The sequence below is a fragment of the Meriones unguiculatus genome, chromosome 18 (genome assembly GCF_030254825.1).
Source record: "Meriones unguiculatus strain TT.TT164.6M chromosome 18, Bangor_MerUng_6.1, whole genome shotgun sequence".
Lineage (NCBI taxonomy): Eukaryota > Metazoa > Chordata > Mammalia > Rodentia > Muridae > Meriones > Meriones unguiculatus.
Window position 1 is genome coordinate 32,323,144 of NC_083365.1, and position 27,153 is coordinate 32,350,296.

At 35.6% G+C, this 27,153-nt stretch overlaps 1 protein-coding gene across 3 annotated transcripts in view; it reads right to left on the reverse strand.

Moving 5' to 3' along the window:
- Positions 1–6,274: 6,274 nt before the first annotated feature.
- Kif18a (kinesin family member 18A) overlaps positions 6,275–27,153 on the reverse strand; it is a 63,653-nt gene continuing 42,774 nt past the window's right edge. For 2 of the 3 annotated variants that reach the window (XM_060372194.1, XM_060372193.1), the window contains 4 exons: positions 13,042–13,456; positions 12,301–12,408; positions 9,271–9,380; positions 6,275–8,411 (listed from right to left, as the gene is read on the reverse strand). In XM_060372194.1, the coding sequence (XP_060228177.1) occupies positions 8,329–8,411; positions 9,271–9,380; positions 12,301–12,408; positions 13,042–13,456 (716 nt within the window). In that variant the 3' untranslated portion in view covers positions 6,275–8,328. The remainder of the gene's footprint in view (positions 8,412–9,270; positions 9,381–12,300; positions 12,409–13,041; positions 13,457–27,153) is intronic. The other variant, XM_060372192.1, reaches the window with a different exon arrangement.

The following is a 27,153-nucleotide window of genomic DNA, read 5'->3' on the forward strand; positions in this document are numbered from 1 at the left end:
CAGTTGCAGCTTTAGATGATTATTTTTCATAATCTTGACATTATAGGAAAGTCTGCAATGTGATTAAAAAGAACTTTTAGAAAAAAACAAACTGATATTTAGTGCTAAAACCAGAGCTTTCTCAGGAACGGCATAGCCATGCATCCTTCAGCCCACACAGAGGGGAAATGGCATGCACCTCTCCAGTTTCATGAGTCACTGGATACCTGAGAAGGAGAACATGTGACCATTCTGGAGGAGTCAGAACACATTTTGAAAAGACAATTTTAAGAAACCAGTCACATCTTCCTTGTTAGTTAAAACAAAACAAAACAAGGGTTACTTGTGTAATGTTTAAATTCTTTTCACCTATAGTCTGACTCCCTTTGTGGAATGTGAACATGAATTATATCAGGGTCTCCTGTTGGCCTTCTTGAACACTAGTAGACAGAAGAGCAGGTATTCTAGGGCCCAGAAATAAAGAGTGTTGTGAACTTGGCTTGCACAAAGCTTCCAGGCTCATTGGCATGTACACAGCACAACTGAAGTGTAACAGAATAGGAAAATATTGGTGTGCCCTTCTCAGTTAAATTTGGGTTGCTTGTCTAACATTTACCAAAAGATAAAGTCGTAACATTATTGACTCTGATTTCTGTTCAGAAAAAAACACAGTGCTCTTTACAACTCTCTGCATATGAGCTAAAATTATAATAAATATAAAATTTACTTTTCAACATCTCTTATATCCTGTCGTTTATTTGTATTTATATTCATTTATTTAGTGTGTATGTGTACATATGTGCACATGTGCATTCCATATCACACTTGTAGAGGTCAAAAAACAATTCTTGGGAGTCAGTTATGTCTGTACTCCTTGTAGATCCCAGAGATTAAACTGAAGTCATTGGGTCTGGAATCGAGTGACTTTACCCACTGAGCCATCTGCCCAACCCTTGATAAATATTTATAATGAAATGTCCCTACTCACATTTTTGTTTTGTTTTATTTATTACAATTATTTATTTGTTACAATTTGTTCCCTTTGTATCCGGGCTGTAGCCCCTTCCCTCATCTCCTCCCAGTCTCACCAACCCTCTCCCTTCTCCCCGTATGATCCTTCCCTAGTCCACTGATAGGGAAGGGCCTCCTTCCCTTCTAACTGCCCCTAGCCTATCAGGTCTCATCAGGGCTGGCTGCATTATCTTCCTCTGTGGCAGTCAGCACTCAGCCCACTATTTGGCTGAGTCTCAGTATCTCCTTTGATACCCTGTGTAGAGTCTTTCAGAGGACCCCTGTGGAAGGCTCCTTTCCTGTTCCTTGTCTTCTCCTGCTACTCACTTTTATTGCCATTTAAAATCCTAGGTTCATGTGTGTGAGAATGGTTTAATTTACTTTGATATTAACTAGTTATGAACACAGGACTAATCAAATAGGCTGACTGTCTCTTCCATAAAGTCTGTTTTTTAATACAAAAGGTTTATTTTGCTGCAGGTAGGTAACTAATGCTACAACTGGCTTTGCTTTTATAATAGTCTGGAAAATTGATTATTCAAGAGGAGGTCCCTTTCCTCCCCCAACTCAAGCCATTTTCTTTCTGATGATAGTCCCAATTCAACATTATTCCAAACCCAAGCAACTCAAATTGCTTAGTCATGCTGTTATGCAACCTAATGTTGCATTCCATCTGGAATTCAAAAATATGATAGGATGTAAAATATTTAATTTCTATTTTAATATGAGTTTTTGGAATAGATCTTTCAAGGTACTGCCTATAATTCAGGATTTATCATGAAAACATGTTCTGCAGATAGCCATGATTACAGCCACTAAAACGCAAACATCTGTAACACTCATTGCACCAAATGTGGCTTTTCTATTCAAATGGTGGAAGGTATTGGCATTCATTGGAGAACCTGTTAATCTAAAGCTTTGTTCCAGTGAGTATCTGGAATATGCCTTGAAGCAACTTCTGTTTACAGACAAAGTCTGTAAGATATCCAAATACCACACTGTGAAGTGTTTACAGTTTATAAAAGAATTAAATATCAAGTCCTTTTGGGTGTGCATTTTAAAATGAACATTAAATGAGTAAGGGGGAAACTGAAAATGTTTCTTTCTGGCACATGTCAAATGCATGACTGCATTCATCTTCCATTTCCAGCAGGCTTGTGGCCGCTGAGGGACTATCTCATGGTCCTTAAGGTCATGACTGGGAATCAGTTTACTTTTATAATGGATTTCACCTGGAAATGTCATTCCTCTGCAATCAACTGTATCATCTTGGGTCTCTGAGCAATGATGCTGAACTACTGACATATGGGGAATTTTGAAATGTGTTCCAACTAACTCTGACAGCCATCACTTCCCACCACTCTTAATTACAAATTAGCTTCCAATAGTGTGTAAAAAGGTAAACTTATCCATTAAATATGTTTAATATCATAAATTGTTAGCCATGATGTCTTTGTTTGAGAGGAAGGATCAGTTGGTGTAGAGAGTTGTGACTATTAAAGTAACCCAAAAGGTCATTGTATCATAACCTCCTGCCAAATTAAGCTTAGAAGCTACCTTCAGGAACAAAACATGGTTACAGGTTTTTAAAACAGTGTTGATTACAAGAAGTGATAAACTTTACCTGTATAGGGTTTATTTTATTCAAAAAAATTTTTTTGTCAAGGTTTGTCTTTTGAATCGTCCTTGGAAATAAAATAGAAATAGTACATTTTTGAAGAATCAAGAAACACCCAATTACTTGAATGATTTATATGTCATGGAAAAGTCTCTGGGTGGCTTTATCAGAGCACAGCCAAAGTCATCTTTGGCAGAAGCATTAGAATTAAAAAATGGGTTTGGAAAAGTCTGTGTGAAAGATGGCCAAGTTACATAGATCTATGCTATTATTGATGGATGTTCTAGCTTTTCCCTCCATGCATACACATGGATATATATATATATATCTTCTATATTGTTGTGGGTTCAAGTGCTTGTGTGCTAGGGATGACCAGGTAAAGGCAAGCCTGATATTTATTCTTGGCTTTCTCATTTTAAAATTTTGGTTTCTAATATATTATAAAGAGTAGAGGTGAAGTGGTTACAAGGGAAAACTAGTGGAATTTTGAGAGACAATAAGAGTAATTAATGTAAAATATTTGGTAAAGATAGAAAAAAATGGCAGCACCAATCAGTTATAACGAAGGCAAGCAAGCAGACTGGGGCAGAGACAGATGTTTAAGGCTAGGGATTCAGGAGTCAGAAAGTAGCGATGATAACAGTTTTTGGTCCTCTGTGTGTGGGGAGTGATAAACTTTGGAAACCGAAGAAAACAGCATGTTAAGTCTTGAGAGCCTAAGCTGGGTTGCATTGTGTCACCCTGTCCCAAAACCCCATTAAAAAAAAAAAAAAAGAGAACAATTTAAATTTATATCCTTTCCATAATTGAACTGAAAAAAGTTTAAGTCGAAGTCATTTCTGGTAATGCTCTTCAGAACTAGACAATAGAGTGGTCAGTTTGTCAGAGATGCCCTTGAAATGACAAGATTTTTTTTCCTCTGTAGGTACATAGCTAACTGGACTCAAAATATCACCTGTCCCCAAACTGAATTAGAAGTAAAGTACACAACAGTGGGAGAAAGCTCAGATAGAATGTATAGAAAGAGGCTGCATGACCTTTCTGCTTCAGTTTGAGGTTAGTGCTTTTAATTTGACAGGAATCCAGAAGAGGAACATACTAGGAATGAAGATACTGAAGGCAGCAATGGAGGTTGAGAAGGGTGCTGCTCTAGTGCATGCAAGCAGGCCCAAGCCTGTGGGGTTGATTTCCAGTCCACTCCACCCCTTACCACTAACCAAAATGCACACTTGATGTGGATCAGACTGGATAACCAAGATTAAGAATTGTTCTAGGAAGAATGGGGACTGATGACTTCTTAAAAAACAGGGTTGTTTGTGAAGTAGTCATATGAAGGAGAGACTACAAAACAGTATGTGTCAATAGAATTAGGGAGGGATTCCATTTTGTATTTGAAAAGTGCTTCTTAGGAGAGATTCCTGAAATGCTATCCCTCAGGATAACTGCAAGTTTCAGGCTAACCTGATCTACCAAGTGAGACCATGTCTCACCTCATACTATACCTCCTCCTAAATAAAAGTGTCACACATATATCCTGACAGGAAGAAGAGGGCGGCAAGGACAGTATTTTTGTACAAAGTCTATAGATTGTTTTCCGTTTATGTCACTAGTTTATGTAGCAAACATCTTATATCTCCCATCTGTTCGAAAGTATAAACATTTTGAAAACTTGAATTTTGGGGACTGGGCAGATAGTTTATCGGGTAGAGTGTTTGCCATGCAATTGTGAGGACTAAAGTCAAATGTGATAGCAGGCATGTGTAATCCCAGCACTCCTAAAGTAAGAGAGGTGGGGATAGGAGAGTTATGAAATTTTGCAGGCCAGCTAGCCTGACAACACTTAGCAGCAACAAAAGAGACATTGTCTCAAACAGGGTGCATGGGAGGGACAATACTTGAAGATTGACACCGACCTTTACATGTGTGTGCCATGAGTGAGCCCACTTTCCCCACACACAATGACAAAAAACCCAGTTACTCTTAGACCCAGCCACATAGATCGCTGTATATTTAACAGCAGTATTTCAGGACCAAGTTTCAAAAAGCTCTTTGCTTGACATGATAGGTATAACTGCATCACTGCTGTTTGTAAGGGTTCAGTGGCTAGTTAAAATGCCACAGGATGGTCTGACGGCAACTGCTACCTTTTAAAGTCACATGAAGGATGAATTTAGTACTCAACCTAAACTTTGAAGAAGTTATTCTGTGATGACTCAAGGCCCTCATTTGATGCCAGCAGCTTGATTCTGGACTTCTTAGCTTCCAGAACTGCTTACAAATATAACTTGCAGTGTTGCTAATGCAGTAGACTATGACACCATTCTATCTTTTGCCACAGAACTCCCAGGCACATAAAAACACGCTCTTTAAACAATTTTAAAAAGAAAGCAAAAATCTTAAAATGTTATTTTACCAAACCCCGTTTTACTAAGGTCTTAATATTAACTGTGATAGTATTAAAGTTTGAAAATTATTTCAATTTGTTTAGCAAAAGGGTAAGATTTTTTATTAACTCCCCAGTCATAATTATGCTTTCTAAAATTCTTAATTTTATTTTTTTTAAGTCTAGTTTTTATTTATAATCAAACTTAACTCTCCAATTGTCTAGGCTTGGAGGGGGACAGGGATAGCTATGGAACCCAAGGAACATTCCTGAGCATAGACATTAACAGGTATTGTTAACTGAAGAGGGTGGGGTAGCCTTTTGAGCTACAGAAAAAAAAATGGCCTGCTGTATTATATGCAAACAAGTCAAAAAGTAATAGAGGTGTCTACTATCAGGAATCATGGTTACCTTGCTTGTTCCTGAACTCAAAATGCTCTATGGCTTTCACTTTCCCAAAGAGGTTTGCCATCCAACCAGTCTTAGCAGCAGACGAAAAACCAAGAAGTATTTGTTTGCCTCATTGTATGCTCAAGATGTAATTCTTATTCTCAAATTTCCTCCCATAGACACACTTGCCACCAGTGCCATTGTGGTTTATTAGGTCAGCACCATGGAACATGAGTCCTGAAATAATTTGTTGAAAAAAAACCCACTGCTTTTCCAAATCATTCCTCAGCAATGCTCACAGCATGGAAGTTTTTTGATGTGTTTGCAACTGTCTGCAAACAGGTCCAAGGAGACATGACTGGCCGCCATGTTAGAGAACACATTGGGGTTGACCATGTTTGATCAAGTAGCAACAGGAGACATCAGCGTTTGTAAAGGGGCTAACAGCAAATTAATCTAGAACATTATTATTCAAAGTATATTCTCAAGGATATTACTAGTTCTTTAGCTCTTGTAAGCGCTTGTGTTAAAAATGGCCCTATTGAGCTGGGTGGTAAGGGCAGCACATGCCTGGTGCCTTAATGTAGCACTCAGGATGGGAGGCAGAGGCAGGGGGATCTTTGTGAGTTCAAGGTCATCTTGACTTACAAAGACAGTTCCAGGGCAGGCAGGACTGTTACAGAGAAATGCTTTCTTGAAAACACACACAAAAAGGGGGGGCATATTTTGACATTCCTAGTCAAATTAACCAATGTGGAATAAACAAAAAGGACAGAAAAAGAAAAAAACAGGATAGTACAAATGGAGAAACTTTTGATAGTTAAGCTTAGTTACTATTTATTATTACAGCAGTATTTATGAAATTCAGTTAAAAACTTTTTACAAATATATGAATTTAAATGTAAAAAATGAAACTGAATAAAATAAAAAAGTGTGATACTTTTTAATTAAACAGGATCTACACATGTATATACAAGAGTATAAATCTTGAGGGTTAATTAATCTTCATTATCAACTTGAGTAGATTTAGAATCACCAAGAAAACACCCCTGGGTATGTTTATGACAGCATTTTCAGAAGTTTCAGTATGCAAGGCCAACTCTGAAATGCGGCAGCAAGGTTCCAAACTGAACAAGGACAAAACAGCAGCAGCAGATGCACTGTGGACAGTTGTCTCATGTACCCGCCACCATGTTTTTTGGTCATGATAGATGGTACCCTTTCAAAAAGTCAAATGGAACCTTTCCTTCAAGTTGCTTTTGTTAGAGCAACAAATGACACATATAAGAATAAATGATTTGGTGGTAACTGGACAATTAATAGTAACATCTGGGAATACAGGCAGCTGAGGAGGAAGCAATTTTACTTCAGAAGTATATTCATTTTGTGAAGATTTGCTAAACTCTCTCTCCCTGTATATATATGTACATATTCATAAATGTAAATTTGATTGGTCTACTTTTTACATAGTTCTTTAAAATGGCTGTATAATGACTTAACAGCATACTTGTTGTAGTTTCAAAACAAATATTCTGAAGTTATTCACATATTAAAACAGCTTTCTATTCTCACATTTAGTATTTCCTCCTTAACATGGTTCTAGTGTAAAATCATTTTTTTGCCAAAAGAAAATCTCTGATAAAAATCGTGTAAGAAACTGCCATAACTTAGGACACGAGGTGGATGACAGGCATGCACAGTGACTTGCTTTGTGTATGTGGATGTGCAGAATGGATGATAACATTTGGGGTTCCAGGGATCAACTTAGGTCAGCAAGTGCCCTTATGCACTAAAACAACTTGGGCCTCATTTACTAATCTTCTGTCATTCATATGGTAAAAAGATTTCCTTTGAAACATAATTACCTGAAGTAATTTGAAAGGAATAAAGCTGAGAGTCAACACAACAAAAAACTAACCACAGAGTATGGTGAAAAATTATTGGGCCTTACCTATGACAGATTCTGACTATACTCCTAGGAATCTAGGAGCCATGAAGATTATTCTGTCTTATGCTTTCTCAGATTTTAAATTTAAAAACAAACAAACAAAAATAGCTAAGTAAAAGCTTTAAGAAGTCTTATAAGTTGTATGGCTGTTAGGTTGGGCGTGAAGATTCCTTGAAGGCACAAATGTAAAAGTGTGTTAGGTAAAAATTCGTACTTTTGACCACAAAAGTAGGCCAAACCAGACAAGTGAACAAGGTCAGGTAATTAAGTTGTAGCTTTATGTAATCTGTATAGTAACAGGAATGATTAAAATGTTTTCTCACCATTCCTCTTTATTAAGAAACCTCTGGATTGCTTACAGATTTGATCTGGGTACATATTATCTTGTTCTAATATTAAAAACAAATTAAAAAAAATTCATGCTTATAAAAATTAATATTTAGAACATAAGAGGTTACAATAAAATAGGAAAACTAAACACTTTAAAATCTACATCTTTAATACACAAAGTAATAAAATATTAGTATTTTATTTAAGGCAGGTATTTAAACAATACCTTATAGTATTGTTACGGACACATATATCTATATTTTTACACCAAAGTTTTAGAAAGCAAAATCACATGAATGAATAAAACATATTGCCACACAATAGAAGACCAAATACCTCTTCTCCCTAATTTTATGACTTTTAAAGTCTCCCTATTTTTGAAAATTATAAGGGCAATGTTATTCTCTATTTTTTCTACAACGTCCTAAATCAACCTGTGGTAAAATAAAACTAAACCGACATCATGTTGACAGCGATTTTTCAAGAGTAACAAATATTGGAGAAATGGGAAACATGACCTGTTGTAGTTTTATATTTATTTTAAATACAAAAGAAGTTTCATTTTGCTTGCTGAAAATATTTGAGTAAACAGTTTTAGATGGCTTTCTTTCACAGACTTGAAATACATTTCTGAAGGGACAAATAGCAGGCAAAAGACATTTACAATTTTCATCGTACATTTTCTTTTGAAGTATTTCTTCTAAATTTTCTAAGCACATTTGAATTTATTTTCTTGGTGGTTCTTCTGTAGCCTAGAGAAGAAATAAGGATAAATAAAAAGTATCATTCAAAACTTACTGTTCATTCAACCTAAAACAATTTATTGACAAAACTTTACTTTTGGAATTCATGGTAAATTAACATAATGTAAAATATAACAGATTTCCTGAGATCTCCACCTCTAGGTACAGACCCAGGGCTATGGAAGGAGGAGGATATAAAAGGACTAAAAGGGGACAGGAGACCCACGAGGAGACCAACAAAGAAAAAAAAAATTCTGGGTCCAGGGTGACTGCAGATACTGATGCATCAACCAAAGACGATACATAGAGAGGACCTAGACCCCCTATTCAAATATAGCCCAGAGATAGCTCTGTCTCCCTAGAAAGAGGAGGAGACACAGTATCTGACACGAACTGAATACCTGCTCCTTGATCACTTCTCCCTGGTGGGACGACCTAGCCAGCCTACAGAGAAAGAGGATCCAGACAGTGCTGATTGGACCTGATAGGCTAGGGTCTGAGTATAGCTGAGGAGGACTTCCCCTATCAGTCAACTAGGGAAGAAGGATAGGGGAGGAAGAGGGAGGAGGGTGGGACTGGGAAGAGATGATGGAGGGGACTACAGCTGGGATACGAAGTGAGTAAACTGTAAATACTACTACTATTACAACTAAGAAAAGAAATCTAGTCATGATTTCTAGTTCTACTTTAGTATTTGTACACTGTTGAATATATGCTTCATAATGTATCTTCAGTTTCCTTTTCTATGTATAAAAATCATACCCATCTTACTGCAAAATATGAAAGGAGATATTACTAAAGACATAAAACCAAGCTACTATGACAGATAGTCATGTAATTAAATGTGAGATTAACAGCTCAAACATACCTACTGTCGGTCTGTTTTCTTGCAAGATCTTATCACTTGAATTATCTTTTCGAATGCGTTTGGCACATCCATGATTCTCGTTGGATTTTAATGAAGCATTTGATGGAGAACTTGTGGGAAAAGTTTTCCTTTTAGTTAAGGCATTCAAAAATATCTTTAATTCATGTACTATATATTGTAATGATAAAAGAAGTCAAATACAGAAATAATAATTGTGAAATCCTGCGTAAGTAATTGGAGGCACTAAAATTATTTAGAAAATAAATCTAGTTATCTCTGACATTAATGATGCCAAAATAGTTTAGATGATTCTGGGTACAGGTAGCAGTTATGTGAATATTTCCCAGGTGCTTTGCCACAATAAACGTTTAAGCATTGCTTGCTACTATATACAGTGTAGAGATACGTCATAAGGAGTGAAAAATCCAGTGATGTTAAAGAGTAAAAAATTTTTTTTAAAACATTGTTAAAATTAAATTTAATCAGATAAAACTCATTTTGGAATATCTAAGGCTTTTAGGCTCTAATTTTCTTTTTTTTAAAAGAAGAAAATTGTGAACAGTATATAAAGTACACACCAGATGTTTTAATATTTTAAAACTATATTAGAACATATATACCCTAAATATGTACATGAAGTCTGCTAACTGGAAAATACCAGAGCTTATTGCTTTTAAGCTCATCTATCTTTAATTGGAGGAAAGGAAGATTTAAAAAAATAATTATGCACACATCTATCATTAATCTCTTTTAACCTTATTTAATGGCAGGATCTAATTATTAATACCAGAGGGAATGTAACAGAGTAGTAACTAATAGTCTGTGAATAGTCAAGTTACTTTCTGTATTATATTCTTTAATATTACTTCACAGTATCGGCTTCTCGCGTGCTAGTCCTTAACATATCTAAACCCACAAATACACACTTTACATAACTAGACATTTCTGAGAATACATATTTAATTATAACCGTGTAAAGGACATTTTTAGTATAAACATTTGCAAAAAGTTAATAAAAACATGAAAGCATTAACGATCCAGAAAACTTAATATTAATTAGTGAGAAGAACGACAAAACTGAGACAGTATGAAGTAGTGCTGAAGTGGGTAAAGCGGAAAGCAACTGCGTGTGGCAGACTAACTGCACAATTTAGACCGACACCCGAGCAAAGTGAAGCAGAACTAGCCCACAGAACACTATTCCAAACTGCCACTCAGGGCGGTCCTGAACTCAGGGCATGGGTTTAAGCCTAAAATTTGCTTTGTTTTCCCCTAAACTTTCACTTTTTGCCCAAAGGAAGCAACTATGACTTATGTTTGGAAAACCTAATTGCCAGTATCAATTGTCTTCTGTACATGGAAAACTACTATGCAAAGCAAGTATTATCTGAACCCCAAGCTCTGCTTATCCTGTACAGGTGGTCTTGTAAACACTGCTACTGAGTAGCTCACAACAGGCAGCACACACAGCATGCATACACGGGATAAAGGAATAGCTGACATAGTAGGGTGCAGAGGTACCACAAGTTCTTATCCTATTAGAATGGTATGCAAAGAAAATTTAAATTGTCAATTTCTAGAATGTTCCATTTAATGTTTTCAAATCTTAGTTGAGTGCAGGTAACTGAAACACAGAAAGCAAAACCAAGGGGTGAGGGGACTACTGTATCATTTGTTTAAGTGCCATAGATAGACAGGAATAAAAATCAATTATCTGTATGCTTCAAGTTTCCCCCACTTTTTTGTTTTCTTTCTGTTTCTTCTTTTATTTGTTTAGGCATTTTTCTATACATCAACCTTCCAGTTCACTAAGACTCTCTTTTGTTATGTTAATCCATTAAACTAGTTGGCTGAGTTTTAAATTTCAGCAAATCTATCTTTGTGGTTCTAGGACAGCTATCTGATTAACAGAATACAGTACTTTTGCCAATCTTCTATCTTATCTAGTATGCTGAAATTAATCATGGCTATTATCAAAAGGTCATATTTTGCTAATCCTTATCTATATCATCTATGGATTACTGTTCCTCTGACTGGTTTCCTTTCTTTAAGCCATTTGGTTGTGTGTCTTGACATTTTATAATTTTGGCTTAAGATTAGTTTTAGTTTAGAAGAATGTGGGATATAGAGCACCCGAATTTAAGCAAAGAGTTCGTTGGTCTAAGATCTGTTTCAGGCTTTTAAGAACTGGTTTATTTCTTGTTTGTTCTACTTCTAGGGCACAGCACTTCTAAATTTTAAATAAAATCCAGAGGATTTTAGAAGGTTCCCTTCTTCCATATCTTCTGACTCGAAACCTTTGTACCAAAGAATGTCAAACTGATTAACACACTAGTCTTTCAGCAGCTACCCACAGAACTTAGAAGATGGGACGCCTTAAAGGCAAAGGTCACCAGAACAACTTGGGTCCCTAGGTCAGTGAGAACTGTCAATCACTTAGGTTTCTTTTGTTTGGCCTCTAGCATTATGCTATGAACTGACAAATCCAAAAGTAAAGGAGGTGTGGTTAATTAAAGTAGGCTTCCTGTAGCATGCTGCTTTCTTGGATGTTACATTCTCAAGTCCTGGCAATCACAGTTGTTTGCCAGTGCCTTCAATAAACTGATAGTTGTATTTTATTTAGCTGCTATAATTCAATGACAATTTAAATTGTTCTTGCTTGGTAGCTTGGTCTGATATGAGTTACAGTGTCATGGTCAGACTGAGGAGATTCTTCACTTCACTGTATTCATTAAAACAACTGAACTCTAGGAACAAGGAAATTCAGGACAAATAAACAATTGTCACCAGAACAAAAGTAAGAACATAGTGACAGTTTGGAAGCTGGAAGAGCTTTTAAGTTTATTTTTAATAATCTAAAAATGGGATACTTTATGTAAACTTCAAGTGAAATTTTTGGATTTCACTGTGCACTTAGTGAAGATGATTAAATAATAATAAGTGAGAGTCTAGTAATAACAACAAGTTGTGGAAATGAAAGCATGAAGATAACCTTCTATGGAGACTGAAACGATGCCTGTCCAATCATACCTTGTTAGTTTCCATTTCCTCTTTGCAGCAGCTGTCATTGCCATGTAGGACGGCACACTTGTTGATACAGTCCTAGAATCCTTAGTTGAAAATGCAGAAGACTCAAGCCTGTATATTAAGAATGAAAGATTGAAGAGAACAAATTTGATTTATACTACAAAGATTTATACTTTTCTAATTAGGAAACCATTGATATTAACATAGAAAGATATTCCACTATGCAATAAAATTTCCCTCAATTGTCTTTTTCTCTTTTAAAAACACCAGTTAAAGGTGTTGTCAAGACATTTCTGCATCCCTCATAGCAAAGACATGTAGAGGTATTTTTCTAGCCATATTTCGATTGAATGTTGTTATGTAGTTGAATGCTTGCCTAAACGACATTTAGTCAATCATACATTAGATGTCTGAATTTGTTGATTTTTGGATATTTCTCAAATGTGGCATCGATCAGGAAGCAAGGTAGTCTTTCATTGATGGCTTAGGCTACATAGCATCAGAATACAGAGAACAAATGAAATATATCCCAAGATCAATTGACTTAAAATATAAAATTTCTAATCTTAAGAAGTGGCTAGTAAATCCATACTCAATGAAAATATGATAAACAAGCAACTTTTATATTAAAGAAAGGACACTTGATCTATGAAGTAAAAATCCAATATAAACAAAGAGAACGAAAGTTAACCATTTGAAAGACTCTGGAAAAACAAAGAATTGTAAAATATTCTGTCTTTTTACCTCTGCAAAATGTTTTTGCTGCTTAGTAGTGATTCTTGTTCAGGCAATTGATTCCTCAAGCTCTTGATGTCATCACATATAATAACTGTAGAGTCTAAACCCTGTTCAGACTCGGCTCTGCTGCTGAGAGGAGAGTCTACTTTACACAGTGCTTTCAGGGAATTGTCACTGATCACACCGGCAGTATGTGGCAAAGGTCTTGTTAAGGTTGGAGATGGCTCTTGAGGTTTTCTGTAGTCCTCTGGGGTATAAACAATAGGCTGAAGTTCTTTGCTGAAAGAATTATTCAGCTGTGTACTTTCAGACAATGTAGACTTCTGAGTATGCTTTACTTTCAAGGAACAAGGAATTAATTTTCTTCTGGCTCTTTTTGGTGGAGTAATTTTACGCAAGTTAGGTTCACTCAAGGATGTGCCTAAGCAATAAAATTATAAAATTAGTAAGTTCAGTAATGTTGCTTCAATAGTTATCCCCAAAATTTCAATAGTTAAGAAAAATAAAATCCCTAGGAACATATTAGAAATTTGATGGAAATCATAAAGAGAATAACTAAGTAGGAAAGGAACACAATATGGTTAATTGCTAACAGCTTTAATAGTAAATTTACTGCATAGAGTATAAATTCTTAGTATAAGTTCAATAGATATATATGTACAGCCACCTTTAGACACCATTTCTACCAATTCATAAGCAATTTCAAGCATTCATGTCTGTCCTAGGGTTAAGAACAAGTATTTAATATTTTTAAGTACAGATATGAATACCTAACCTACTGTTAACACCGCTCATTAGGACTAAGTGGCAATCTTGTTTAGACAGCAATAACCCCATTTCCCTTTATATTTGTCAACGTTTCCATGAATGAATTCTATGTTTTAAAAATACATACAATTAAGACAACTGTGATTGTACAATCCTTTTAATTAAGGGTTTTTAGTAATCGTTAACAGACACATGCTAAGGCAATTTTTTTTGTGTCTGATTCAAAATTAAGAAACAAATTGTTCTAGTAAAACTTAAAGTTCTCAGAGACCTCAGCATTTAAATATATAAATCTTTTTCAAATATGAATGTCCAATGATGACAGTACGCATAACAATATAATTTGTGCACGTTAATCTTACATTTGGTATTCTGCCTACTTGATTGTAATGAACTTCAAGAGACCGTACATGAAATATATTAGCCTAGCATATACTCGTCATAAAATTATGTAGTATTTCCATGCATTTTTAAAATAAGAAAAGCTCCCAATTGATGTTACATTTGTTTTATTAGTTAACACTACCTAAATACTGATAATAGCACCTATATATTTCAATAAGGCAATTCAGAATTCCTGCTAAGTTAAAAATACATGTATGGCAATTACCAGAAGTATGTGTATTATTCTTATTATGCTAGTTGACAATTACCCTCTAGGAAATACAATTTAAAAACAGGAAGAAAAAAATGATCTTCATTCTACTAAGGAATTTGACTTTTCTGAGAACTAGACAAATGAGATCTAGATCTTAAAATAATTTTCCACTCCCTTTAACATGACATTTGTCAAATTTTCCATTACCAGATATTTTTATACTAATGCCGCAGTGTAAAGACAGTCACTTTTCTCCACTGTGCTGCTACCACCAATTTGGTGGCTAATAATAGCTAGAAGATTAACTTCTTTTCCCATGAGAGACACAGAGGTATAGAAGACAGAAAACTATATTGAGGATAGAGAACCGAGTTGGGAGTCAAGAGACTTGAATTCTATTTCTGGTTTTACCAAAGACCCAGTGAGTGACCTTGGGTAACTCACTTCGAGTAGTGTGCACATTAATACCTTGCTGAAAAATGGAGATAGTATCACTGAATAGGAATGGGATTTTCCAGGATTAGATAATATTTGGGGTTCAATGAAATGCTCTGGAAATAAAAAGGTGCTTCAAATCAAAGAATTACAACTTTATAACAAGGTGGTAGTTTACTTTACAATACTCTATCAATAATCAATTCGTAGTTATCTCTAAAATAACATAGTGCAAACAATGCCTTCTAAATGATAGAAAAAATAGCCACCTGTTTTCTGGGATAATTTAAACATAGATTCAACAAGTTTTATATGACCAGAATAATAACTGGTTAGAGAAAGAAATAATGTAATAATGGTGTACCTTTAGTTATAATTCTGAACTCCTACATGTAGGAGGAGATAGAGAGTTTTCTTCTGTTTTCAATTTTATTTACTTTAGATAAAATAATGAGAGGGTAGATGGTCAATTTAAGACCACCCAAGTTGACCAGTTCATTAAAAATATTTAGGAGAAGTAAAAGTAAAACCAACACTTCCACAAAAAGTAAACATTCAGACCACCGTAACTATATATAAGGTTAAGACCAACTTAATGAAAGCTAAAAATACTTAATATGTGACATTTCACTTTGAATAAGCTTTATAGAATATATAATGGTTATTATTATTTTTTTAAGCTAACTTTGATATATTAGGAAGGTACAACAAATGAAAAATGCAAGGTTACAGTTATTATAGAGCCTATGCTAGGCCTGTGTTGACAAAAAGGATTCACTGTACTTTTCCATTAGAAGAAAGGGGCATACAGTAAATTTCCAGAAGAGCTGCCTCAGGGAAGATGTATCTAAGTCTGAGAAAATGTTATCAACCAAGTAAGATAATGCTATCTATCAAGGCTTGATAATTCTCAAATCTAGACTGTAAAAGTGATAAAAAGAAAACTGAAAGCAGATTATATTCTTTCATAATGTGTCCATAAAAAGTCTGAAAAGGTTGTACATGTCTATAATCCCAGCAGTCAGGAGGCTAAGGAAGAAGACAACTTGAAAATTCAAGGCTGGTCTGAGCTTTATATCAAGAACCTATAAAAAAGAAACAAATGAATGGACAAGAGATGAAACAGGAAAAGCATTAACAAACCTACCTCCACAGCTCATGTGAAAAATAGTGACAACTTGGATAGTGTAGTCACAGCAGTGATGGAGAGTTATGGAAAGCATGTTAGAATCAAATTAGATACAAGTGATATGAAATATATCTGTAACATACATCAAAGCATGAAATGATGGTTTGTTAGACACCAGAGGGACCAAAGGAAAGTAGTTCAGACAAGGAGTAGGTCATCTCTTAGTATCAGTGGGGACTGATTACAGGATGGCTGTCAAATGCCAGTCTCCACTCAAATTTCTTATAAAATGGTGGCTGGGAGGTAGGGATGGATATTAAGATTCAAATGATCCTTTTGTTTCAGTCTGCTGAGCATCTGGGGCTACAGGAATGTACTTCTATGCTCAGGTTTTCATTAGTAAAAGCATACTTAATAACCTCATCTCACCTAGGAGGAAAATATAAAGGAAGCTACATTCTTCAGTACTATACAATGTTGGGTTTCTACTAAAAGGGTAGAACTAAATCAATTACAGAACAGCTAAATAAAACATAGAACATTTTCAATTTCACTGTTAAATTACATAAAACCATCATTTATGGATTTGTTGTTACACAGAAAATATCTGTTAAATGAAGTGGTATATACATTTTGGAAACATCATGATTATATTTTTGACAAAAAAAAAAAAAAAAAAAAGCAAAAGGTTCCCAAATCCAAATCAAAGCATAAGCATAAGTCCACAAACAGAAGAGGAAGAGTCTCAGAAAAGCAGAGAAGGAAATGTGTCAATGTATTATGCCATTGCTAGGAGAAAGACTGATTTATTTAATATACATGAAAACCTTTAACACATACATACCTACACACACATACACAGAGAGACTAGAGAGAGACCACATACATTCCTAGGAGTACCTCCTGAGGTAAAGGAGGAAGAACACAACTGTTAAGAAACCAGATCTTCTGAGCCTAAGTACTAGAGCCATGAGGTTATGTTTGTACATACATGGTACAGATAAAACAGAATTTAGAATCTATATAAACATCCAGACCCTGAGATTTTTTTTTAAATTTTTAAATAATTTTATACATTCACTTGTATCCCAGCTGTAGCCCCCTCCCTCTTTCCCTTCCAATCCTCCCCTCCCTCATCTCCTTCCTGCCCCTTTCCAAGTCCACTGATAGGGGAGGTCCTCCTCTCCTTCCTTCTGACCCTAGCTTATCAGGTATCTTCAGGACTGGCTGCAGTGTCCTTATCTGTGCCCTAGTAAGGCTGCTTCTCCCTCAGGAGGAGGGGAAGCTCAATGAGCCACTCATTGAGTTCATGTCAGAAATGATTCTCAGACCCTGAGGTTCTTTATGTGTGATTCTTTTGTTTGTTTGTCATCTTTGTTATCAAATGACTTTTGACTTGTTCAAAGATGTGAATTTTTTCTCTGAACAGGCTGTAGACTTGTGAACAACATGGGCAGTTAATACAAGAGGCTGAGGTGATTTCTCAATTCTTATCTCAGTCCAAGGAGCCAGACTTAAATACCCACTGAATGGAAAACTGTAGAGTTTTAAATAAAGTATAAAAATGAAAAAGACCTATGCACTCAGAGTTGTGGATTCCCCCAAAATTATTAGAATTTTGGAGATCCCTATAAAGAAAAGCATTGCTTTTGTAATACTTACTATTAGCAGCCTAGGAAACATTTAAAAAATATCTGCATGAAGCTGTAAGGAATCTTCTTGAGAGCTCAATTTCAGGATAAAGTAGTTATTATTTTACTAGTCTATTGCTGAATAACGACTAGAGGTTTTTATTCCTAAAAATGTGTGTAAGTTCACAGAGTTAAAAAGGAAGTTAGACAAAAATATTTTCTAAGACTATCATGTTTTTAAGTTTCTGAAAAGATAGTAAATGCATTGAAAACACCTTTAAAAACTCACTATAAATGTAAGCACTGAAGTTATGCTTGTTTTGCTCAGAATACCCATAGATGTCAAACAATTACTAAGAAACCATCAGAAGGGACTGATTAGGAAGTATAGAATGTACTGATGTAAAGAGGTAAAAGGGCATTCAGATACAGGAAGGGTTAAACTGGAGTTGGGGAACAGACTGTAGGGTAAAGGGGGGATATGGAATATGGGGAAGATAAGACTAAAGAGCTTTTGAAAAAGATAAACGGAAATCTACTATTCTGAAGTTTCCTAAAGTACATACACATCGAAAGAGTTAAAATGAGTCACCTTGTAACAGTATGAGGGGCTAAACAAAAAAAAATAAAAGCCCAGTGCCAAGAATGGGTTAATTTCTGTTATTTGGCCAGCACGATCCCATAGATATTGTTAGATAACTATGTACAGGGGTCTGTGTTAAATCGTTAATACCACAAAAATAAGTGACTTAATTCTTGTGGTTCAATGGGAAAAAAGTTAGGGACCATCTACATATACTAGGTCAGATCAGTTTGTTGGAAGAAACTTGTTTAGAAAACAATTCCAGTAGGCTATTAAAACAAGATATGTTGTAAGTTTGTAAAACATAACTTGTGGCGCAAGTTCCTCAAACTAAAAGTATGTACTGGAGAGAAAGAAAGACACACTTTAGGAAAGCGGGATTTCATAAAGAGCAGTTTGCATTAGACTTTTAGTGCAGGGAAAGACTCAATAGACAAAGGTTTGGGGTGGAGAAACAATAAGCAGAGTCTGGGATCAAAAAAAAAAAAAACATTGGAAACTGCAGAGGTGTGGCTCAGAAAGCCTGTTAAAGGGAGGGTCAGAACTCTGCCTGTGGCTTGGCAACAGTCAGGAAAGGCTTTGAAGGTGCCCCTGAAACCTCTGCCCTTAATGGATGAGAGTGTGGTGGTGGGCACAGATTAGATGACTTACACGAGAGAAAAGAAACATGAGAACCAATTTATATTTTTCTACAACTACTCATTTCTTTTATCACAATTTCTTTGAATGTCAAAAAAAAATTGCATTAAGGAAAATAAAAATTCTTTTCCTCTGTTTTAAATAAATTCCTTAAGACACAAATACTAACTGGCAATCCATATGGTTTCTTTTTTTAATTTAATATTTTTCTATTCTTTCTTTCATTATAATTTATTCACTTTTTATCCCAGCTATAGCCCCCTCCCTCATCCCCTCTTACTCCTACTCTCCTACCCTGTTCTCCCCCTATGATCCTCCCACAGTCCATTGATAGGGGAGGACCTCCTCTCCTTCCATCTGACCCTAGCATATATCTAGCATATCAGGTCTCATTAGAGTTGGCTGAATTGTCTTCCTCTGTGGCTTGGTAAGGGTGCACCCTCTATCCCCTCAGGGGGAGGCTGTCAAAGAGCCAGCCACTGAGTTCATGTCAGAGACAGCTTCTGTTCTCCTTACTAGGAATCCACTTGGACACTGACCTGCCATAGACTACATCTGTGTAGGGGATTCTAGGTTCTCTCCATGAATGGTCCTTGGTGGAGTTTCAGTCTCAGAAAAGACCCCTCGGCCCAGAGGTTTTGGTTCTGTTGCTCTCCTTGTGGAGCTCCTGTCCCCTCCAGGTCTTTCTATCTCCCCCTTCTTTCTTAGGATTCCCTGCACCCTGTCCAAAGTTTGGCTATGAGTCTCAGCATCTAATTTGATACCCTGCTGGGTAGAGTCTTTCAGAAGCATCTGTGGTAGGCTCCTGTTCTGTTCCCTGTTTTCTCCCTCTTCTGGTGTCTATCCCGTTTGCCATATGGTTTCTTATGCAAAGGGGCAATACATTTATTTTTCAGCTTACTGAAATATTTCACAGGTGGTTCCTTTAAAAAAAAAAAGACAAGATCATTTGTCACTAATGAGTTTAAAATCCTTCTCTTAAAAATTGGGCAGGCTTTCTGGGGTCATTTTTTGATGTGTCAAATCACGTGTTCTGAATGATTTTACCCAGAGAAACTGATTTATCACAAGCTTACAGTTGCAAATGTTAAGAGATTTATTGTAAGGCTGTATGTTAGTATAAAAGCAGAATGCAGTAGTTAGCAAACATGAGTCATAGGCTGCAAAGCAGGGTGCATGTGACAGGGAGACATTGATGAATGGGATTAGATCTAATTGAGATTTGGTACAAAATGATGGCAAGGATTCTTCCTTTGCTAGCACCTCTGCTAATGTATACAAGAGGAGGTATTCTGGGAAAAAAGCAAAACAAAACATTAGATTGCAAAGTTCTAGAGTGAAATAAGGATTAATATATGCATTTCTATAAATACTTCTGACTAGAAATGATTGATAAAATTACCGTATCAATTATAAATCTGAATTTAAAAAAATAGATCTGTATCTCATGGAATTCATAGATGCATTTCATACAGGTGAATAAATTTAAAAATTTAAAAGATAATGTGCCCAGGTACAGTCTTGAACATTTAACTGGCCAACTGGGTAACAGAGAAATTTAAAGGCTTGCCTAGGCTACACTGTGAGTTCAAAGGCTGTTTGGGCAAATTTACTGAAAAACTGTCTCAAAAAACTCCCAGCAACAATTACCCCTCCCTCCCCCCAAGAAGTAAGCAAGAGCAAGCAAACTAGGGCCTGTGGAGTATGTCAGTGGTAGAATAATAGTCCAGCATGTTCAAGGCCCTGACTTAATTAGTTCTTAAAAACAAAGCAAAATCTCCAAAAATAAAAGTTAAAGTCTATCAAAGTAGCTATACAATCTATAGTAAATTTATCATATTATCGTGGCTATATATTAACTTCAGTAAATAGTATCAATTATAAACAAAATATTACAAATACAATATAGTTTTTCATGTACTTAAAATCCTGCAGTTTGAGTTAAGTCATCCAACATGGTTTATTCTTCCTCTCTGGTTAAAACAGTAGAAAAAATGATTTCTACTTAGTTTTACACTCACCACCCCCATTCACATTTAAGATGTAAAAAAGACAATTCAAAGTATCTCTACAGATATATTTATGGTTGTGAATAAATAAACATTTTCATAACATACTTGTAGAGCAAGAGGGAAAGAAAATACATTTAGAGGCCAAAATATAAGTTCTGTTTATTGGTAATGACTGAAAGTTTTGCTAGGTGGGAAAATATGGAAGATTTAACTATTTCCGTCTCCTTCTATTTGTTATTTGAATATTATAAAGATATTGTATTTTTTAATATTTCCTTGTAGGCACAAAAATTTAGGGGAGCTATGAACTGACAGAGGGATGTTGCATTCAGTAGGATCATCCACAGAGTAAGGAACTTGCTTCTACGGATATTTCTCCTTTTGTTGTGCTTTAAGATCAACCATGGACATGGGGGAAAGAAATAAACCAGAAAGAAAGGTTAGAGACGAAAATATTGCTAACTGTGAGTTTCCAGATGGGTAATGAGGATGTCTTGACTTTTCATTTAATGTCAAAATTTTATCAATTCCGTAAATAAACCATGCCCGTCAGTACCCTCAATACTCTGTGAGTATTTCTGTTTTTCAGACCCAAAATAGGTGTATGTTTTTCTCTATAGACATAGACATCAAGATTTAAAGTCACACAAATATCTAGCCCTAAAGTTTAAAGTTCTGGTATGAGCAAAATACTGACATTTTAGTAATGAAAGAAATTATTTTTTTCCTGAATAAGTCATAATACAGAGGAAAAATTTATGAATAGCTTTTATAATAAAAATATAAAATATCTAAAGCTGGCCATGCATGGTGATAGTGCATGCCCTTAACTCCAGCACTCAGGAGGAAGAGGCAGGTAGATCTCTGAGTACAAAGTCTGCCAAAACTAAACAGTCATTGAGACCCTGTCTCAAAGAAAAACCGATCAAACAAAAGAAAAAAACTTTAATAACAAATGCATGGGAGATATATGAAGAAAATGCTCAAGTTCCTGAGGAATACCCAAGATATAGACATGGACAAACCAGAGAAAAGCTGGTAGTGAAAAAGAATAAAGACAATTTACACACACACACACTTTTTTTTTCTTTTTCTTCCCAAGTTCTGGGATTAAAGGCATGTACCTGGCTACAATTGATCAATTTTAAAGAAAAGGTTATTTCCATAGAACTGAAAAAAATATTTTTTTTCTAACTTTCAGTTCCTAGATGTAATAACAAAAGCCATTTTAAAACAAAGAATACTGAAAAGGAACTAGTATTACTATAGATAAAAACAAAAACAAAACAGAAAAATAGCTACCAGCTCCTAAAAGTAGAGATTTCATAAAAAGGTAAAGGATGACAAAAACCCGTAAATTTATAGATGGAAAATGATTTCAAAAGCGTGGAGAAAAAGTTCAAGTAAAATTCTAGCACCCAAAAGGACACCCAGACAGCTCAAACACAGTTAAGGGCAAGGGATGGAATGAAATAGCTCATATCCTACGGCTTTGTCATTCAGTCCTACAGCTTTAAATATTGTGTAAATATTATAAATAATCACTAAGACCTTTCTCTTGAACTTTAGATTTTTATCTGGCCATAATGATGTTTCCACTTTGCATGTATCTTAAGTTAAATTTAACAGGCCACTAACTAAATTCCTACGTATAAACTACTTTGACTCTGAAAACCTGTTCCTTGTGAAGTTTTTTTCTAAATCTTTTAATCATGAACTCATTCTTTCACATGTCAAGCTCAAAAATCTTAGAAGCACTATTTCCTAAGTAACGCTAAAGATGGAGTCTAAGGCAACTCCATTTTTACTTGCTACTATAACACTCTCCTAATGCTACCACCTTTTCTTACCACAATATAGTCTCAACATTGTCCACTTTTAATATACAATCAAGCTCTCATCTATGCTCAGGGCATGCTCAACATCCCTATGTCATTCAAAATAAAAAGTAATTCCTAATAATAATCCCATGTGATCTCCCTTCTCTTTAGCTCTGATTGTATCATTCACTTTCCTTTGTTACTAGTTGTATATCATTCTTATCTTTCTTGGAACAAGTTAGACAAATTCCTATGTTATGATTTATCAAGGCTTATTTCCGCTACTTGAAAACCAGTCTAGATACTCTGGTCATATCTGTAAGATCTTTCAAATTTATCAGTGAGAACCACCCTTACTATGCTTAAAAAAACAGCATATTATCTGCAATCTACTCTTAACTAGTTTAACTCACCTATGTTTTCTTTTTTATAAGAGGGTAAGACCAATGAGACAGGAGCTTGTTTTGCACTGTGATATACCTTTTTATCTTTTTAAAAGTTAAAGTTTTTCAGACAATTACATTTCCCCCTTCCTTTCCTCCCACCTATTGCCCCTGTCCTCTTTCAAATTCATGCCCTCCATATCTCTATTTGTTGTAAAGTGCCTGTGTGCATATTCCTAAGTATATAAATATTACATATATTTATACATATATAAAAATTACATATAGAAATTCAGTTTTAAAGAACGAATGAGTAAATATCCTCATATGTAAGTGCCTGTAAACAAACAATATTTTGCAAAAGGCAACTGTCCAAGAAAAATGCTAAAATGATTAGTCGGCAATTCACAGAAAATTGTATTAATGCCCAATTAAATAGGCAAAGTGACAAGGGACAAAAGGCAATAAGCAATCAAAGACAAAAATGAAACAAACTCAGAATTAAAAAGGTAGGATAGCTGGGAATGGTGTTGGATACATTAAATCCCAGCATTTGGAAGGGGGATCAAGAGTCAGATTTCTGTGAGTTCAAGAAGTTTGATCTGCACAGCAAGTTCCAGGCTGGGCAGCGTTACATAGTGAGATCCTGGGACAAAAAGAGGCACATGAGGTTGATTAACCAGTTAAGAAATATGGCACTTACTTGACTTTCAACTTCAACAAAGTACATAAACAAGTCACTTCTGTGAGAGAGAAATGCAAACGTTTCTCAGTGGAGAAGTGGAGGTAGAAGGAAGCAGTTAGGACTCTGCTTTCTTTATTTAGACATAAGCACCAGGATAAAGCAAGATACTTTCAATATTTCAAAAATATTTTTGAAATATTATTTTCAACAATGTATTGTTTTAAATGATCAATCTCATCAATTTTTGAAACCACTGTGTACACATGCTTCAAATAAAAATACTGCCAAAGATTTAAAGGCTCTTAAACAAGCTGAAAAGAATCAAGCTTAATAGCATTGAATATTTCTAAACTTAACAACAAAAGCAGTTGATGGTGTTCATGATCATATGTATGATCATGGAATATACTGTGTGCTCCTCCCCACGAACATAATTAAATACATCTACAATCAAGAACAGCAAGAGTTGTAAGTCAAGACAGCTTTCCTTCTGTCCTTTGACTCTGTACATAATAAACACAACATATACTACTCATGAAATAAGATGTGATTAATTAATCGATGAAATCAGCTAAATGAAATATCAAAAGAAACCGAGAAAAAAACACTGCGAATACAAAACCTACGCTGATATTTTTCTAAAAGATAGTATATATTTGTAAAATACAATATTAGCCTTTCCCTTTGCAGCATCATGAAAAAGAATAGCCAAATAAATGTTTTACTTTATTGCTGACAAATATAGTCTGTATAAGTACATTACATGTGAGGTATGGATTTTAAAACACAGAACAATAGAATCTAATAGCAGGTGGCTGGTGGTTCTCAGTCTTGATGCTAAAACCCACTTCTTTCCAACATCTTCATTATAAAGAAAAAAATCAAGTGCAAGAGATGAAAATATATTTTAAGTATTGCTAATCCTTCTTTGGAAGAAAATAGACTAACATATGTATATATACCTGTTTGAGAATAAGGAGAGAGGAGAATGAAATGAAGAGAAGTTTAAAAATAATGTACCTACCTCCTGTCACCTTAGCGTAAAAATGTAGGGAGCTCCCACCCAAACACTAATAAAAGGCCTAGCCCTGCTTAGCTCCTGAGATCAGGCAAGACCAAGAACATGAAGTTGTGAGGGTAGTGAGGTGGAGGGGATCTAGGAGAAGTTGGAGGTGGGGAAAGAATATGGTCAATATAATGGAATGTAAACATTTTTCAAGTTGAAAATAGAGAACTTCTGCTAGTAAAAGAGATATACCTAATCCAGACAAATCTTCCTTCTGTAGAGAAGTTAAAAGCTGCATAAAGTGAAAACATCAGTTTGAAAACACTGGATTGTTAACATAACATGTTGAAAGCTATAGGTAAAAGGAAGCTCAGGATGATCTTTTCTAAAATTACAGCTAATTTCTCTTTAAGGCCTTTTGCTGATTGTTGAAGTCTGGTTTCTGTTCCTGTTATAAACACTGACCAAAACAACACAGAAAGAAAAGGGCTTCCTTTAGCCTACACTTTACAGTCCATCATCTACCGAAGCCAGGGCAGGAGCTCAAGGCTCGAACTCAGAGGCAGAAACTGAAGCAGAGATCATGGAAGGACGCTGCTTTCCTAGGTTCCTCCCTACTGCTGATCAGGTAGATTCCTTATGCAACCTACTGTGGGCTATGCCTGCCTCCATCAATTAGCAAGCAAGAAAATGCCCTACAGACATGTCCATAGGATAATCTGACAGAAACTATTTCCCAGTAGCAGGTCCCTCTTCCAAGGTGTATCAAGTTGACAGCCAAGGAAAGCCACCACAGCATTTCCCAAGGTTGACAAGAAAGCTAAGTGACACTGGGAATACTGAGAAGTGAGGGGCAATAAAGAGTCAGGCTGCCAAGTCACTACACAATTCTCCATTACTGGACTTTCTCAGGTATCTGGTCACAGCAATGCTGATTTTGAATAACATATACACTTTTTACACTGATTAAAACAACAATGATTAAATCAATACAAATTTATTTTGTAGGCTCTCAAAACATTTATATGAGGTAAATTACAGATGTAGGTAAACTTAAAATGTCTACAGTAAACTAAGAAACTGAAAATAAAAAAATGTAGACCAAAATGTTCTGTAATTCATGTGAAATCTAACAAAACCTAGGCTTTTCTAGTAAAATATATATTTGTGTGACAAAACCAGAGAGCTCAAGGGAAGACAGAATGTGTAAGAGGGCACATAAAGATGACAAAATTGGAAACATCAACTATTTCAAAGACAAGGCACTCTGCTTGTTGTTCTACACTGCCAAAAAATGTCATTTTAAACTCAGATTATAAGTTAGCTTTGCAATGAAATATTTCAATTTGTAGAGCAATGATAACATATGTCAACAGAAAAAAATAGTGAATTCTATAGTGCTAGCTGATCTTAAGGTTACTAAATAGTACAGAATGTGATATTATTTACTTTCTATTTATTTTTAAATTTTATTTATTAATTACACTTTATTTACTTTGTATCCCCCCCGTAGTTCCCTCACTCTTCCCCTCCCAAACCCTCCCTTCTTCCTCCTTCTCCATGTATGCCCCTCCCCAAGTCCACTGGTAGGAGAGGTCTTCTTTTCCTTCCTTCTGACCCTAGTCTATCAGGTCTCATTAGGAGTGGCTGCATTGTCTTCCTCTGTGGCCTGCTAAGGCTGCTCCCCTCTCAGGGGTAGGTGATCAAAGAGCAGGCCAATCAGTTCATGTCAGAGATAGTCCCTGTTCCCATTACTATGGAACCCCCTAGGAGACTGAACTGTCATGGACTACATCTGTTCAGGGATTCTGGGTTATCTCCATGCATGCTACTTGGTTGGACTATCAGTCTCAGGGAAGACCCATGTGCCTAGATGTTTTTGGATCTGTAGCTCTCCTTGTGGAGGTCCTGTCCCCTCCAGGTCTTAGTAACTCCCACTTCTTTCATAAGCTTCCCTGCCATCTCCTCAAAAGTTCGCCATAAGTCTCAGTATCTGCTTTGATAGTCTTCAGGGCAGAGCCTTTCAGAAATCCTCTGTGACAGGCTCCTAAGTTGTTCCCTGTTTTCTCCTTCTTCTGATGTCCATCCTCTTTGCCTTTCTGGATGGGGATTGAGCATTTTAGCCAGACTTTTCCCTCTTGATTAGTTTCTTTAGGTGTACAGATTTTAGTAGTTTATCCTATATTATATGTCTATATGAGTGAGTATATATCATATGTGTCTTTCTGCTTCTGGGATAGCTCACTCAGGATGATCTTTTTTTAGTTCCTACCATTTACCTGCAAATTTCATGATTTCCTTGTTTTTTATTGTTGAGTAGTATTCCATTATGTAGATGTACTGTACTTTCTGTATCCATTCCTCAGCTGAGGGGCATCTGGGTTGTTTCTAGCTTCTGGTTATTACAAATAAAGCTGCTACAAACATGG